At 42.0% G+C, this 16,150-nt stretch overlaps 1 protein-coding gene across 4 annotated transcripts in view; it reads right to left on the reverse strand.

Annotated features, from left to right (window-relative positions):
• Nucleotides 1-16,150, reverse strand: part of kcnab2a (potassium voltage-gated channel subfamily A regulatory beta subunit 2a) — an 85,954-nt gene that overhangs the window by 42,880 nt on the left and 26,924 nt on the right. For 2 of the 4 annotated variants that reach the window (XM_071895188.2, XM_078283428.1), the window contains exon 2: nucleotides 11,634-11,803. In XM_071895188.2, the coding sequence (XP_071751289.1) occupies nucleotides 11,634-11,710 (77 nt within the window). In that variant the 5' untranslated portion in view covers nucleotides 11,711-11,803. Of the gene's footprint in view, nucleotides 1-2,349; nucleotides 2,715-4,910; nucleotides 4,935-11,633; nucleotides 11,804-16,150 lie in introns of those variants that run through there. The other 2 variants (XM_071895184.2, XM_071895183.2) reach the window with 2 other exon arrangements.

Raw genomic sequence — 16,150 nt, forward strand, 5'->3', positions numbered from 1 at the left:
GTTTCAAGGACGACATGATGGAAATAGGGTAATCCTTTTACTTAATTTGAATTACAAAATATTTACAACCTTAAGACCACACGATCAATATTGAATATTCCTAAGCTGAAAGGTGGCTTAGCACCTGTTCATTTACACTGGTGAGTATTTGTGAAAGATAAGAGACCATTCGTGGTGTCTTACTAAAGTGCTGCAGATTAAGTTCATGAAAAGCCGACAAAAAGGAATCCCATGCTGTTCTAGCGGTGTAAACCAATAGCTGCTTTAATTCCTCTGAGTGCTCTACCCCCACGAGCTAGGCCTGTGTGGATATTTGCCAAAACAAAACCAAAATGTGTGTGCAAGTGTGTGTGCATGAGACAGAGAGAAAGAGTGAGCAAGAGTGAGGGAGAGAGGTAGAGATAGAGGAAGGGAGAGAAAGGGTGCACTGGTTACATCCTTCTAAAAAGCAGCTATGCACACACAGAGAAGCAGACAAACGCATGATAACCAAAGTCATTGAGGGTTCCCAACTGATAGCTAGACTACAGCCTAAATTTACCCATGTCCATTGCAAATAGTGATTACGTTGCAAGGCATGGTTAAAGGCAGCTCAGTAGCAGTGCTGCCCCGCCTTCCTGACCACAGACCTGAAATAATGATGAGTTTGAGTCAGAGGTTGCATGTACCTGCTGACCCAATTGCAACACTAATTACAGAATTGCGGGCGATCAGGATACAAGTACCAGCAGATCCTGCCGGGTTATCCTTCAATAGATGAGCTAATACTTCTGTGGAAAACCAATACTAGTGGTTAAATACAACACCACACACGAGTAGAATGAATCAAACTTAGATTCATTTTTAGATTCACTACAGAGAACAGAAAAAAATGAGAAGGTTCAGAAAAAAAAGACCAAAAAAAAGCCTTAATGGTCATGACACAGGAACAATTCTGATAGCTACTGTAGGAAGGTCTCTGAGGTTAGGGAGCGAAGAACCTCACATGCTCCTTGCAACATGAAACTCCCTTTCTACATGCACGATCACAAAGCTGTAGCTAAGCCCGTCACAGGCCACTGGCTGAGTTTTACAGTACAGGGAGGCAACTGTGGGCAAGGTAACATGCCAGTGTTGGTGACATACAACACTGCCTGTAGAAGACAGTAGAACTTCGTCACCCCTGGCCCAGGTAACAGCAGCCACCCATACCTGCGTTCAAGTCACTGGGCTCAGTCAAAAACAACAGCAGCCAAGCCTGTGTGTGATGAAAGCTATCCATGTCTATGGCAATAACAACATCAGCTTAACAGGCCTTATTAGCGAACACAACAGCCGCTTAGCCTGCTGCACAGGCTCAGTCCTTCCAATAGCAACAGTCCATTAAGAAGCCTTTTCTACTTTCCTCTTCATTGTGGTGACAGCACAGCTAGTATGCTACTATTACTACACTATGCATCAGTGAGGAGGCTGAAAAGCTTCCAGAAATATGTTCCAGTCTGCTGAATTTTAGAATACATCAATGGTCCACTCCTGCATTCAACACAACAAGAGCGCGGCACAACACACTTCTGCCCAACAAAGCCAAACAGCAGTAACTGCATGAGTGATGAAATTGAGAAAAATATTTAAAATGTAATCTCTTGTCTTGCCTGGCTGGTAACAAAGTGCATAGCATATCATTTGGAAAACACTTTTGAGTATCATCTTTGGTGATATGAAATCTAAACCCCGGTCATGACCTTTGACCTTGGAACACACACACACACAAAGTAGTTACTTCTGTTTGCCTTTATATGGTAGAGTTCTCTACACATTAAATGGGAAAGGGAGAACATCTATGTCTGATCAAGGGGAAAAGGAGGAGAAAGTTTGAGTGAGATTTTAAGGGGCCAGGTAAATCCTTATGGAGCAGTCTGTCCTTCCCATCTAGTTGGGCAAATATGCCGCCGACCTAGATGATTAAAATAAAACCTGAGCCAGTACCTTTGGATGAGAGCAGTCTGACCAGAGGACATAGCAAGACTCTACTGATATTAACAAAGAGACAGATATACATGTTCCTAATATTCATCTGTTTCGGAGAGGCAAGATTTATCTAAATAAAATCAACAGCAAAGTGAGAAATAGACTTTTTGATGGACCGACCAAGTCATTCTTATGAAAAACACCTATAAACCCAAAGTATAAAGCAACCTCGAACTGAAGCCCTCCACCTGCAGACCCGCACACCCGTCCAGTAGACCCGAGAGTGTCTAACCTTCCTAGACCACAACGCCACTCTCACCTGGTTTCTCTCCCGGCTCAGTCCCACCAGTGTCTGGGTCTCCACGGTGTCTGAGTTTCTGTCAAGCTCTGCCCCTCTCTTACCTGTACTTCATGCCTGTCTGATAGGACACACACTCCTCCAGGGCCAGGCCATTCATCTTCAGGAAGTCTTCCATGTTCTTGATCTGAGCGGCGATTCTCTGCTCGCGGAGCCTCTGCAGCTCCGCCTGGTCGGTGGGCCGTGGCTGATTCAGCCCCTGGTCCGAGTGGTAGCGGTTGATCCCGCTCCGGATGCTCTCGCTGTATGACATAGACAGCATCTTGCCACTGCCGCTGCTACTGCTCTTCCGAACACCGCTGCCCGGCGCTGCCGGTTTGGGGATCTGCAGGTTGTCAGGAGGACAGTAACTGGACTTGCGCCTGCCGGGAGCCCCCCGGGGGCCACCGGCGTACCCTCCTGCAAACATACCCCCCCCTCCTCCTCCTCCTCCTGATGCTGATTCTGCAGCGACCCGTGCAGTGCAGAGCCAGAAAAAGTGGGGCCACGGACGGAGCGAGGAGCCGGCGGGGCACAGCCACCTCCTTAAATAGCACCTGCTCCCATAAAAAAGAGCTCTCCTGTGCGGGGCAGCACACAGCCATGCATCCTGTAATCAGAGTCGCCCAACACAGCCTAGCACCACCCTCCCCTGACAGGCACACAATGGCAGGGTTACACTGATAGGGAGCATTCAGGTGACTAGCTGGTGATTAAGGAGCAGGACCAAAGAGAAGGCGCATGCTATCTGCAGACAGAGAGGAGGCATTCAAACATGCACCAAGCAACAAGGACACCATTCCTGGTCTCATTTCTGCTTCGGGCTGGATGGAGAGGGAGAGCCAAGAAACAAACTTTCTGAAAACAAGCCAGGACCTAATTTGTTTGAATCCCACTTAAGTCTCTTTGAACTTCAAAAAATAGATAGGCAAGTGCTAAAGGAATCACCAAACAGAGTCTCACACAAAACACACTTGCCGTGGATCTTTTATAAGAGGTTGGGCTTTAGTTTATGTTCGGGAGTTTAGGGAGCCGATAGTGGTCATGTTAACCAATTTCCAAAACATCTCCATTTCCTCACTTTCACCACCAGGTCCACTTCCCTCTTGTTTAATACCCAATTTTGTTTGCTTAAGTTATTGTAGCCTCTATGATTCAAAACGGAAGTAAATGATGGATAACAAAACATGTGCAGCAAAGGGTGTTGCACTCAATTTTGCCAATAGAGGGCAGTGAGAGGGCACTGAGTCAGTAAGTTACTTACTACCACAAAATGCTCAATGCACTAGTGAGCACTGTAAAACAAAACCTCTTCCCTGGAGAAGGCAATGTAGAAAATTTACATAAGTGAAAAGCAGATATTCGAGCGCTACTGGTGGGTTTTTGTAGTTTAAGATGGTGCTCTTCGGCCTATGGGCAAAAAACTCTGATAAAAAACCAAGGCAACTCCTCTTCGAAGTATCAAAAGACAAAATACTTTATATTTACTTTACTTTAAATTACTTTAAAGTATTTAGTCTTGATACTTCAAAGAGGAGAGTTGCCTTGTTTTTTTTCTTCAAGTAGAACATTTACATTTTGTTTATCAATACAGTTAATATCCATTAGGCTGAGCTACAGCACTTAATGTAAATTTAAAAATATTTACCCCTGAATATCAGTTGCTCTACAAAATAGGATGCCAGGTTTTCCCCCACAGAAAAGTTCAGTCTATCCTCCTTGCTGTGCATAAAAATGGTACATGGATGGTTGTGGCTATTCATAAAACCTTCTGTCCAAGAACAGGAAACACATGAAAAATTACATACCAGGATCATCTCAAATCTCAGCTATATCATAACACAGAATATCCAATAACCAAGACTAGATGAGCTGTTTTTGCCTGTTTGATTTGGATCAAATTGAAATCACAGATTTAGCCATTCAGTAAATACACTGAAATATAACTCATTCAATAAAAACTTGGTTCAATTATAGAGACTACTATTTAGACCAACTGTTGTTGCGTCACCTTGTCAATACACTGTCCCTTAATTGCCACCACCTGTGACTAAAGAAAAGACACATTTCCCTGCGGATATAAAATACACTGTAAGGTCTAAGCTGTATTGATCCTTTAAAATCTATTGACTGATACACCGCTTGAACAGCACTTCTCCTTTCCTCTCTCCACGCCAGCTCGAGAGCTACAGTACCATAACACCGACATCAAAACTCAAGCTTATTTAAATTGTCACAAAACCAACATTAAATCTCACAAACCTTGTATTTATTAAAATGTATAGACTATATATATAATTCCAAGAGTAGTTCTAACTTGGGGTGAGAATTAGTCCAAAGTCTAGACCCCATCACGACACAGGACTTGGGTCTCTCTCGCAAAATCTCTATTCATCCCGGTTCTCATCGAAGTTTTCCCCAACCGCTGGTTTACCCCCGTAAAGACAGAGAGAAAGTAAGGGAGATTCCAGGCTAGGCAGCATGCACCCGCTGCATACTACATACTGTACACACACCCACACATACTCATCACTCTGCTAACTCCTCACACACAAAACATACACACACACACACACACACACACTCCGTGATGCGGTCATGGGCGCAAGCCTTTCCTCAAACTCACCCGATTTCTTGGGGGTCGGCTCATGAGCGAGGTTGTGGGGTGCCAGTCTGCTCTTATAAACACACACTGCAGCCAGCGAAGAAGCGGGCCCACCCAAACTGGGAGTGTCTTACTAGGAAACGTCTAAACCAATTAGTGAATGAGAGAGTGCATCCCATCCCTCCCCTCACCACTTGGACCATACTGTATCACCACAACCACCACCTCTCACCCTCCCCTCCCTGTTAGATCTCATGGAAGAAATCCATTTATGCCGTTTAGTGGCCCGTCTTGTTTCTGCTAACCGCAGCAAATAATATCAGGCCTGAATTATTCACCAAAGCTTTTGCACTAAAAGCCTCTGATTGTTGTTCCACAGGAAAGAATACTAAGAGCCCGACAATAATGAGGGCCTGAGTGTTGTGCGCACATGAAGCACACGCGCGCGCGCACACAGTCTCAAGCAATCACACACGCACACGTATAGACAAAGACAGAAAAGGACAGACCACTAAGCACGTTCAAGTCCGCTCTAACCAAGCCACAGCAATACTTTACCATCCCAGGCTGAAAACCACAGCAGCACCAGTTAAGCACATTGGTTCTCTTACGGCATCTCTCAGCATTCTGTTCAGGTCAAGGTCAGAATCAGAAGTGTCCCACATAATCTAAACTCCGGCTCTAAACACACAGCTGTCGAGCACCAGTAGTGATAAGCTGGTGTAGCTGCTTAGCGGTTTGTTATACCACTGCTAAATGTCTGACCAACATTGATGGCCACTCCATGTTTTCATAGTCACAAATTTCAGACAAACTTGGCAGTCACTACTGTTCATGTCGTTTTTATCAAACAAAAAGCCAATGAGATAAAAAGGTCAGCAACGGCTAAAGTAGGATGAGCCATAAGCAGGCTAAACTGTATACACCTGTGATACGTTAAATGAAGCGCTTACTTTAAGAGCCTTTATCTACAATATATATTTTTCCACAATCGATGAGAGAGTGAAATAACTGCATGAGAGACAATATAGGGGTCAAAGGTTAAGGACCTCCATCATTAGGAAAGCACTCACTCCCCTGAAAACTGTAAAATGGTTTAACGATAGCCAGAGCCGGAAATACTGTACTAAAAGCCTTGGTATAGAACAACAGTATATAGCCTAACATAAAGTGGCCTTGGACTGATCTAGTCCACATACTAAAGAACAAAATGCTGGTAGAGAACAAAACAAAACTCTCATCTGAGAGGTAAAAAAAGTATAGGCATAATGTAGCAGTGGGAAAAAAGACTTGGATTCCATCATATTTGGGTGCAACTGTTGAATGAATCTGCTTTCTAGTAAACAATATATTAGCCATCCCGGATGCAGTATTACACGTGTTGTGTTACAATGCTGAAATGAGTGAAAAGGAGAAAACTTCACTTCCCAGCATCAGCCCGTTAGGCTGTCAGAGTGATAGACAGACAGAGACAGGGGGCTTAATCGATCCCCCTCACCTAGGCCAGAGTAGCAGCTAGTTGGACGGTTTGCACTTTAAAAGGACAGAAATGTGCCAGGCGCCAAGATAAAAATCCGATAGCGAGCTCATTACGGGCACATCCACATCGTCAGGGGTTTTTATAACTAGATCAGCAGAATAAGGCCTCATATAAGATCATAAAACATGATCCGGGTCTAAAGCAGCAGGAAGACAGATCATCTAAAAGCACAGTATTGGAGGAGTGGGCCGATAACACAAGCTCCCCTGCTCTAAGACAACAACGTCCCATCCCCAATGCTGTCTAACATGGTCTGGCTTTTGGAACAAGACAGATACGGTTAAACTCCAGATGAGTGCAATTTACTCCGAAAAAATATGTACTATTAAGATTGAAATGATGAATGAAGACAGTATGCAGGCTAACCTTACTGGGGCAATTGTAACAAGTCATAGCTTAATGTAGGCCTATATACTTGTTTAGAGTGTGCAGTCACTAATAAGGATGTTAATTATCTGTTATTTAGTCCTATATCTGACTGTATGTGCAACATCAATCAGTTAATTTTGGTGTGGGGCGTAATGTTTATTTTAGCATCTTTAGTGGAAAATGCTATCTTTTAAATTGAGCATGTCAGATAACATAATGTAAACGTTCTGTGCTTGCTGGGTTCAAGAGTAAAACTCTTTTTGAATTCACCAACTCTGGGATCAGAACTCTGGACCCCCACATGAAAGTCTGCTGCCCTCCCAAGTGAGCGAACGCACCAGTGAGGCTGCCTGAGAAACTTACAGGTATTGCATCTCTGTATCCTGCAGATCTCTATGCGCAGTGGGATTTTATGACTTATAATAGCTGCTGGTCACAGCTAAAAACACGTTTAATATACTGTAATTGTTGATTCAAAAATTTTGCAAGCAACCGTGCAACAAAATCCATCAGCACCCCTATCAGGTTTAAGCTGGATAGTGCATTGCCAGCTAAATAGTAGATGCTAAGTGTTATCTGTGCAGCAGAGGTTTACTAATGGATGTACAGTCCTCAATGACAGAACAGCAAGTCTCTACAGCAAGGTTATTATTATAATTAACTAAAATTTCTTCTTCTTCTGTAGAAAAAGATAAATAAAACCAGCAAGACAGGAAACACCAACAGAAATGTCATATCTTCTCCCTCTGTTATACCCGTGAGAGAGAACAGTGCACAGTCGGCCATATTAAAAGCCCAGATGCAGTCCGCATTTATTTATCTCTTATATTGCATTTGATAAAACGTTGACATGATAACAAAAGATGCTGAAAAGTTGCAGTGTGGCATTCTGCACCACCACAAAGAGCAAAACCTGGATTTATAATTCCATGACTTAATAATAATCATGTAATAATGTAGATGTAATAATAAGCTTTATTTATGCAACACTTTTCCAAAATATAGTTTAGAAAGTACTGTACATCAATCAAATCATTCAATCAAAACGAGTTAAAGTTTTGTCACATCCTGCCCTTACCAAGCCATATAGTCACATTGGCCTGTCAAAATTTGTTTGGGAAAACCCAGGTCCAAAAAGGCTCGCTTGTGACTCTCCAAGATCACTTTTTAAAAAACAGTAGGTGTCCAACCAATCCATTTTGTGGTGGAAAGGCATCGCTTCAAAGATCTGATTAAAAAAATGTGTGCATCCAGGAACCTATAGTTTTTATTGCTGTGTTTGACAGTGATTGGGACAAGGGAGGACTACAAAATAGCCTAACATATTTCTGATCCTAGTATTTTTATGCTTGTTTTTTTTGTTTCTAAGTTAAACTAAAATTTAGCACCACACTCTTATCTGTTATATTACCTTATAGCTACACAACTTAACCAATATTTCTGCCGGTGATCATAAAAAGTTCATGAAAAGATCATGAAAAATCCTCGATACCAGGAAACACAATCAGCTAACAGAAGATGTCAAAGAATAACATCTCCGGCCACTGAGTTGGATCGCTCGTCCACTCTGTAATTACATATGGATGACACTCATCCATTTAATTTATCAACTTACCCATGGCCGTCTATTCAGGAGCGACGACTATGAAATTTACAGATATTGCATTACATATGTTATCAGATATGTAGCTACTCAGATCTGGATTGTGTTTCTTCTTACTCAGTGACTCTCAGACATGGATTATTTTCCCCCACACCAGCTCTGCCAACATCCCACCCGTCTGTACAACAACTCTATCTTCTTATAATTTTTTTTTGCTCAACTTAAAAGAGTGAGTGGCAGACAGACAGATACACAGACAGACAGGTACCTGTAGAACTGCAGCTGTCGTTTGGGGCTCCCATAGCGAGCGCTGAAGCCATCGAGGGAGAGGAGGAGAAAGAAAAGCTTTGGTTAATATAAAGCAGGAAAGGGAAGAGGTTAGTACTCATGAAAAGCCAGACAAAGACAGACACTAAGGAGACCATAAACACAAAAATGGCAGATGAAGCAAGGAGTGTTGAGTGATAATGGAAGACAATACAGAATATGAAGTCTGAAATATGAGCTTATATATAAAAGAAAAAGTCAAGCAGGAGGGAATAGGAAATACTGAATCAGCAGCGACAAGCACTGATATAGAGTGTACTCTTTACACTCTGGATATTGACAATGTAACAGATAAAGACTTTCAAAATCATGTTCAGGGTTCCTACGCCTTTACCAGTTCAAAATGAACGATTTGTTCAGAAGATCATTCTTCACAACAACAAATATCACAATATGTGAAAATGCAGTGGGTCCACAACTACATAAAATGTGTACTTTAATACAGTTTGATTTTACAGTGTGCTATTCCTAAACTTTTCAAGACCTGGAAATGATTGAATTCACTTTCCATAGATTTTCAGACTTTCCAGACCTGCGTAGGAACCCTGCATATTCATTGTATCCAATTGCCAGATGTCACAGTATCTGGATAAAGACTGACACTGAAACCAAGAAATTCAGATGAAACTATGGATGGGTGATATAGATAAAATATAATTTCACAAAATCTTCAGATATTAACACAATTTACGATATGCTTCACAATATTTTTCACTTTTCTTTTAAGGCTATACTGCAAGTTACTGAAAAGTAAAACCCAAATGGAAACAGCATACTACTCCATTTGCAGCCTTAAAAGAAAGTATAAGCAATATGCAATAAGAAGAAAAAAAAAAGATGATGATGAAATTTGAGTTTATTAAATATAAGTAGAGTAACTTGACCATCAGGAACGGTCAAAGTAGGTTATCAGGCCCATTTTAATGAATTCTAGCTTCAAAAGCACCGCTTAGCTTCCATGAATAAATGAATAGTAAGATTCAAATAGGGCTCTGATGTACAAAAAGACCTTAAATCGTTACATCTTTAACCTTCATTTTCAACTGTTTTAATTGGAACCATTGTTTGCAGGTCAAAACATGACATGACTTGCCATTCCTTTCTTTTCAAATGGAGTGCTTCTCTCAAATGACTTGACTAGTGGTGTCTGATGCTGCCTTCAAGTGCTTCTCGTAAGCTCCTTCTTCCGAGTTCAAAAGTCGCATAATTTGTTGTTCATTCAAGTGCTTTTGGTGGGAAATAACAAAATGTATCACGTAATAAAAGTATTTTTTTTTTATGGCCGTGTTATTTTTTAAATCAAGCAGCATGGAGCTACTGTGCTTTGTGCTGCAGCAGCATAATAAAGAGGAGAAAACGTGCATCATATAACTGATGTTATAATTAATTTAGCATAAACAAATGTGTGATAAAAGTTAAACAAAGAATAAAAATACAAACGTACAACAATATTACTTATTAAATAGAATGCCAAACAATAAAATAATAATAGAATACATCCCATTTCAAATTAGTTGTTGACAGGGCTTCCATGCTCTCAGTGCAACTCAGGTATCATAGGGTCATTCAGGTGTGTTCAACTCGCAATTCTGACATTTCCATCATCACTTGAAGGCAGCATTTGTCCATCCCTTTGGCCGTTCAATGATGCACTCGAACAAGGTGCTGAACCAGGAAATTTTAAGCTTTCAGTTTAATAGGAAAGTTATGCAGTGACTTAGGTGAAAACTTGGGTGAAAGCAGCAGATGTTATGAATGGAAATTATGCACAGATTATAGGCTACTATATAATATAACACAATGCCCACGATCTCCCTGTAAAGGCAAATCATGATAAATCTTAACCGGTGTAGATGTAAAATCATCATATCGTCCACCACCACCCATCTGACACATCAGTCTGATAGCTGCTTTCTTAGTTGGTGACACATCACACCACCCTTCAGCCACTGCGCCCTATCTGCCCATAGCATAGGTGATGTGTGGACTGGAGCAGATGCTTCTCAATGAGACAAACAGATGAGTCTCTGGCGCCACATGCTGGTGGTGCATCAGAGAGCAGGATATCGACCTCTACACTCTACAGAACAGGGATGGGTGTTCCCACTGCAGGGTTAATACAGTGGGAACACTGCAACAAAAACAGAGGCGAGTGAGGCGTGTGTGTGTGAGAAATCTTTGAAACTCACTGTCATAACTGCAAATGTAGTATTGTAGTATCTCAATCGGAGTAAGGTCATAATCCAGTTAACACACCTAGATTTCTGCTCAATCTTTCGATTTATTAGAGCATGTAAACGCCTTAGTCAGATTTCTGACGCCTTTTTTAAACTGCGCATGTCGGTCACCAGAGGCAGTAACACGGATGTTGTATTTACAAAGCAAACAACATGGTGCAGTGCACTGGAGTGATGAGCTGTAGATTGATTATTAAATGAATCAGTGTAAACCGGGTTATTAGAGAAATTGTGGTACTTGCAACCATGTAAACGTTGTAATCGGGGAATTGGTGTGCATGTAAACATACTCACTGTCCATCAACAGTAATGTGTCCTGCTATGGGCCTGAGCAAGATTTTGAACCTACTCGCTCACTGTAAATTGCCCTGTATTATTATTATACATATTATTAGTATCTGGGAGGGAAAATGTTTTTTCACTTTTCCCCTCCACAGCTACAGAGCAGCACCCCTGGAGCTGGTAGGGATTCATTGCCTTGCTCAAGGACACTTCAGTAAGGTGGATCCTTGCCAAGACAGGGGATTGAACGCAGGTCCTGCGGCTAAATGGCGCTCTAGCTATAGAAAACACCGCCCTGCTGTCCAGTTAGGCAGGTTTCATGAACAGCATCAGTTAAATACCTAAAATGAAACTTAAATGAAATGTGCTTGTGTGTGTGCACTCACCTGTAGATCATGCCTGGCGAGCCAGTCTGTCGGAGGGAGAGGCGGGCAGGTGAGTCTGTGGTAGATTCAGGATACATGGAGACAGGAGGGTGGGGGTGTGGCCAGCCTGCCGGGGGTGCTTTTCTTTCTCCAGGACCACAGGGCACACAGTCTCTCACCAGTCAGGGCCTCTGGAAGGGAGAGGGAGTGCACATGCATTAGCCTACTCAGTGGAGTTTTTATTTTTAACAAAATACAGAATTTCCCTCAGACGTTGAATGCTGAATTCCCAAGCGTCTCCACTAACGTCTGACAAATTAATACTTTTTTCCCCACATAGAACCTCATTCTTGGATGACCTCCAGAAAAAACACAGACATTCATCTTGAAAAACACTAGAAAAGGGCTGTTCACATAAGGCCATGTTGTTCAGTCCAGGTAAACTGATCTGTCAGACTCAGCTCAGGAAACTCATTACATTTCCACCACATGTTCGTGGCAATTTAAATCAAGGCAGCAAGTCACAATGTCAGTGAAAAAACAGAAACCTTTATTAAGTCTCCAGTCGGGAACTACTGAAGGTGTCTTTGGCTGAAATGCTGTATGGATCACTCAGCCACTGGTCATTATAAAAAGTCACCATTGTGGTTGTAGAAATCATAATTTTACCCCATCATTCTCCTTAGTAAGAGAATAGACTGATCACAGAGATGTTTGTGTAGACTGTGCAGGACACAGGCAGACAGTAAAGCGAGGTGTGGCTGACAGAGCCTTTGTAATTATAGACAGGATGACCTCAATCACCACCTGAAAACTAAGCATCACAAGGCTGTGTTGGCCAAGCAATTTTAAAATCTACAAGTATGCTCTATTTTATTTATGTCCCTGTACACTCTCTGGACCTGGTATTCTTTCTTTCTTTCTTTCTTTCTTTCTTTCGTATTCTAAGTTTCTGAAATATTAAATTTCACATCAGACCAATTACTCAGCCTCGTTTGACTAAGCAAAGCGTCTTCGTTGTCATTTTTTATTCACATCACTGCTCCCTCCGAAGTACCTACACCAACTACTTTCTTAAGAGAAGCTCTGAAATGTTACCATCAAAATTGTAAGCAATCAAAACAAAGTACATGATCTCTCAAGAACTTGATCTTTTATTCAAATCAGATGTTCACAATTGAGATCTGATTTTCATTAACAAAAACGCTTACAACAACTTCACACAACTAATGGGCTTCACAGCAGGTCCTAAACAACTACTGATGGACTTTTATATGTATTTATTTGATTATTTATGTAATTTAGATGTAAACATTTTGAGAAGATTTTGTGCTGTTTTCCACATCCAAAAAGCACATTAAAAGTTTTAATTTATTCCCATTCACATCATAACATGGATCCTCCGTACCATTAGGTATTCATGACAACATATTAGTTTTGTTTCTGGTGTGAGTAATCATGAAAAGATAAGCCGGGCCCATGCCTTCAAGTCTTTTCAGCTTTAATAAGGCCGTGTTCACATCAAGCTTGTTTAGAGCGGTTCAGTCAAACTCCTTTAGATCGGTTCATTTGATCAGGTGAGAACAGTGCCATGCAAACTCAGATGCACATCGAATAACAAGACCACCTGAAATGCGGGTCCTCATCGAAGCAAACTGAGGTGCAGTTTGTTAGGGGTGAGAACATAATGGTACCAACTACAGGAAATTACCCCAAAACATGCATATGAGTTGTATGAGTATGCCGTTTGTTGTACTTGAAAAGCCTAGCATAACAAAATGTCTGTACTGATGCTTATATTCAGCTATTTCTTCATGTGTTCTTGCCTGGCATGAACCAGAGGTACCAGAACTGGTAAATCACAGAAGAGACCACAGACAAGTCCATCATGCTTAGCTTAAGTTACAGGCAAGGGCGTAGAATTGGGTAGGGACGGTAGGGACGTGTCCCTACCAATATCAAGCGACTCTGAAATGTCCCTAGCAATTATTTTGATTGACAATAAACGTTGTTTTGTCCGTCAGTGTCTAGTCAATGTTAACAGATCGCGTTCTCTACTACGAGTCCCGCTGCATTGGTGTAGTGCATTGGTGTCCCGTGTCGGCATAGCAACGGACGCTGTAACGAAACTTTAGTATAACAGCTGTTTTAGAATGTTATTGCGTCACCCGGATAAAAAGTGGCGTGACACCGCCTCCCTAACCCCCCCAAAAAAATCGCTGATTGGCTTTGCCATTTCTTGCTAACGTATGAAATGCTGTGGGCAAGAAGAGTTTGTATGTAGGGTTTGGATATAGTTTACAATATCTTATTATTATTATTATTATTTTAAATGTAAACACAGATCGTTGGTTTGAATAGGCAACAGTACTACAGTACCTGCCTTAAAACAAAATGTGCTCTTCAAAGTCCCATTCAGCTGGCAAATTTGAGTAAAGGATTCATTAATGTGCTACACCCCTGTGTCTGTGTGTCTGTTAATGAGTGTATTGGCTACCATAACTATCTAGATCAGTGGTTCTCAACGTGGGGTCCGGGGACCACCAGCGGTCCTTGAGGGGGTTCCAGGGGGTCCCTAGCAAATTGATGAATTGTTGAACTTCAGCATTATTTAATTTACAAATAGTTAACACAATTACAGAATGTAGAAGAATGACTGTTTTGATCTTAGTTTCACTGTTATCTCTCTACCTACAATACAGACAGTCATGGGATTCTGGATCAAAATCATATCTAACAATAAAAGTATTCTCAGATTTGGGTCCGAGAGACAAAATCTCATCAAATGGGGGTCCATGGCTCTAATGTGGACTAAACTAGGGGTCCTCGATATGAAAAAGGTTGAGAATTACTGATCTAGATGACATGAAATGGCGGTCAGAAGTCTATCATAAATGTAAAATGCCTCAGCTTCCAGTGGGGGTTACATCCCCTCCGGACCTCCCCCATTTGTGTCCCTACCAATATCAAAATCAAACCTACGCCCTTGATTACAGGGAATTGGATTTGTTTTGATTCCCCCTGCTCCCTGGCTGCCAAAATCTGTAACTTCGCAGGATGACAGGTTACTAAAACTCTGTCATCCTGCGAAATTACAGATTCTGGCAACTCTGTCCAATAAATGAACAACTTGTGAGTCCATGTGACTTTAGTTCACAAGCCTTGGTTTGTTTGTAATTTGGCAGTGTGAACCTGAATTAATCAAATACAAAAAAAACAAAGTTTTCAACTATGGTTCGGACCAAAGAAAACTAACTGTAGGGGTGATTGCACCCTTAAGTGAATTCATTTGACATCATCACGAACAAAAATGATTGCTACATATAGCTGCCACTAGATGGAGTCATCTCCTCACTATGCAGACATGAGCTGAATGAATAAAACCATCAGACCAATGAGACTGCTGTAGTTTCCCAAGACTGTGGCTTAGGGATTTTAACTCCCTCACAGTGAAGGCTATGGATACCAGTCTAGAACAATCAGAACTACTAGTAATTCAGACAGAAGGATAATCACATAACAGAACACTCTGCAGTAACACACAGTTTAAAATGCAGGCAGAGACAGCAAGCAGCACAAACCAACACATATGAACATATGGGTCCTACTTCATCATCCTATCCTTGCTGTGCACTGTACATATGTGTGTGCACAACAGCAAACCATAGCTGATCCACTGCTTGGAGCGACTCTGATTCTATGAATAATTCAAGAGTGTCTGCCCAAGAAGCAGGGCACTGCTGTAGAGAGGGCTACAGCACGAGGAGAGCTGGGCATCGATGAGGGATGGGTGGTTGGGGGGGTGGGTGGTTTAAGTGGAGGGGACTGGAGTGGTCTGCAGAATAAAAAACAAATGCCATTAACACACATTTGCATTACCTCGTCATTTCAACATTTCAAATCCACTCAATGGTCTGGGTGGGTGGGGAACTGCATTGCTGATGTTTTAGCCCAGAACAACTGTAGTGAATAAATTGAAATGGGGAGAGCAGCAGAGAGAGTGGAATCTATCTCAGGCTGACAAGGCATCTGAGAGACAGGCCGAGCTGCCCATGCTCGCCTATTTCACCAATGGCTGCGCTCACGCGACTCACGGCTCGTAACAGACGTCGTAATGACAACATGAAGGTGACTTTCTCCTCCCATCAATCTCCAAGGCTGCGAATAAGGTGTCCCATGTTCCCAAGGACTCATTTAATGCTCTCTGCCCATTCATTTCAATCATGCCGGGACAGACCACCGGTCATCCCTGCTATGATCATGATGATGATGGCATGACCCTGATGTGGAAAAGGCAGGGTTGTAGATCTACTCCCTGGCAGCAGAGTCCTCCTGGAGGTGAAATTCCTCTGTCATTGATCTGGATCAGAGGACATGGGGAGGAGTGGGGGGGTGAAGCACACAGCGCTTCAAACAGCCATTTGTTCCTACTAGGGTTCAACTGATATGCCGTTTTGAAGGCCAATACCAATGCAGATATTTTTAGACTGAAACTGCCAATAGCCAACTGCCAAGTGATGTTTTGTGCAGATATTCAA

This window comes from Centroberyx gerrardi, chromosome 5 (assembly GCF_048128805.1).
Source record: "Centroberyx gerrardi isolate f3 chromosome 5, fCenGer3.hap1.cur.20231027, whole genome shotgun sequence".
Taxonomy (NCBI): Eukaryota; Metazoa; Chordata; class Actinopteri; order Beryciformes; family Berycidae; genus Centroberyx; species Centroberyx gerrardi.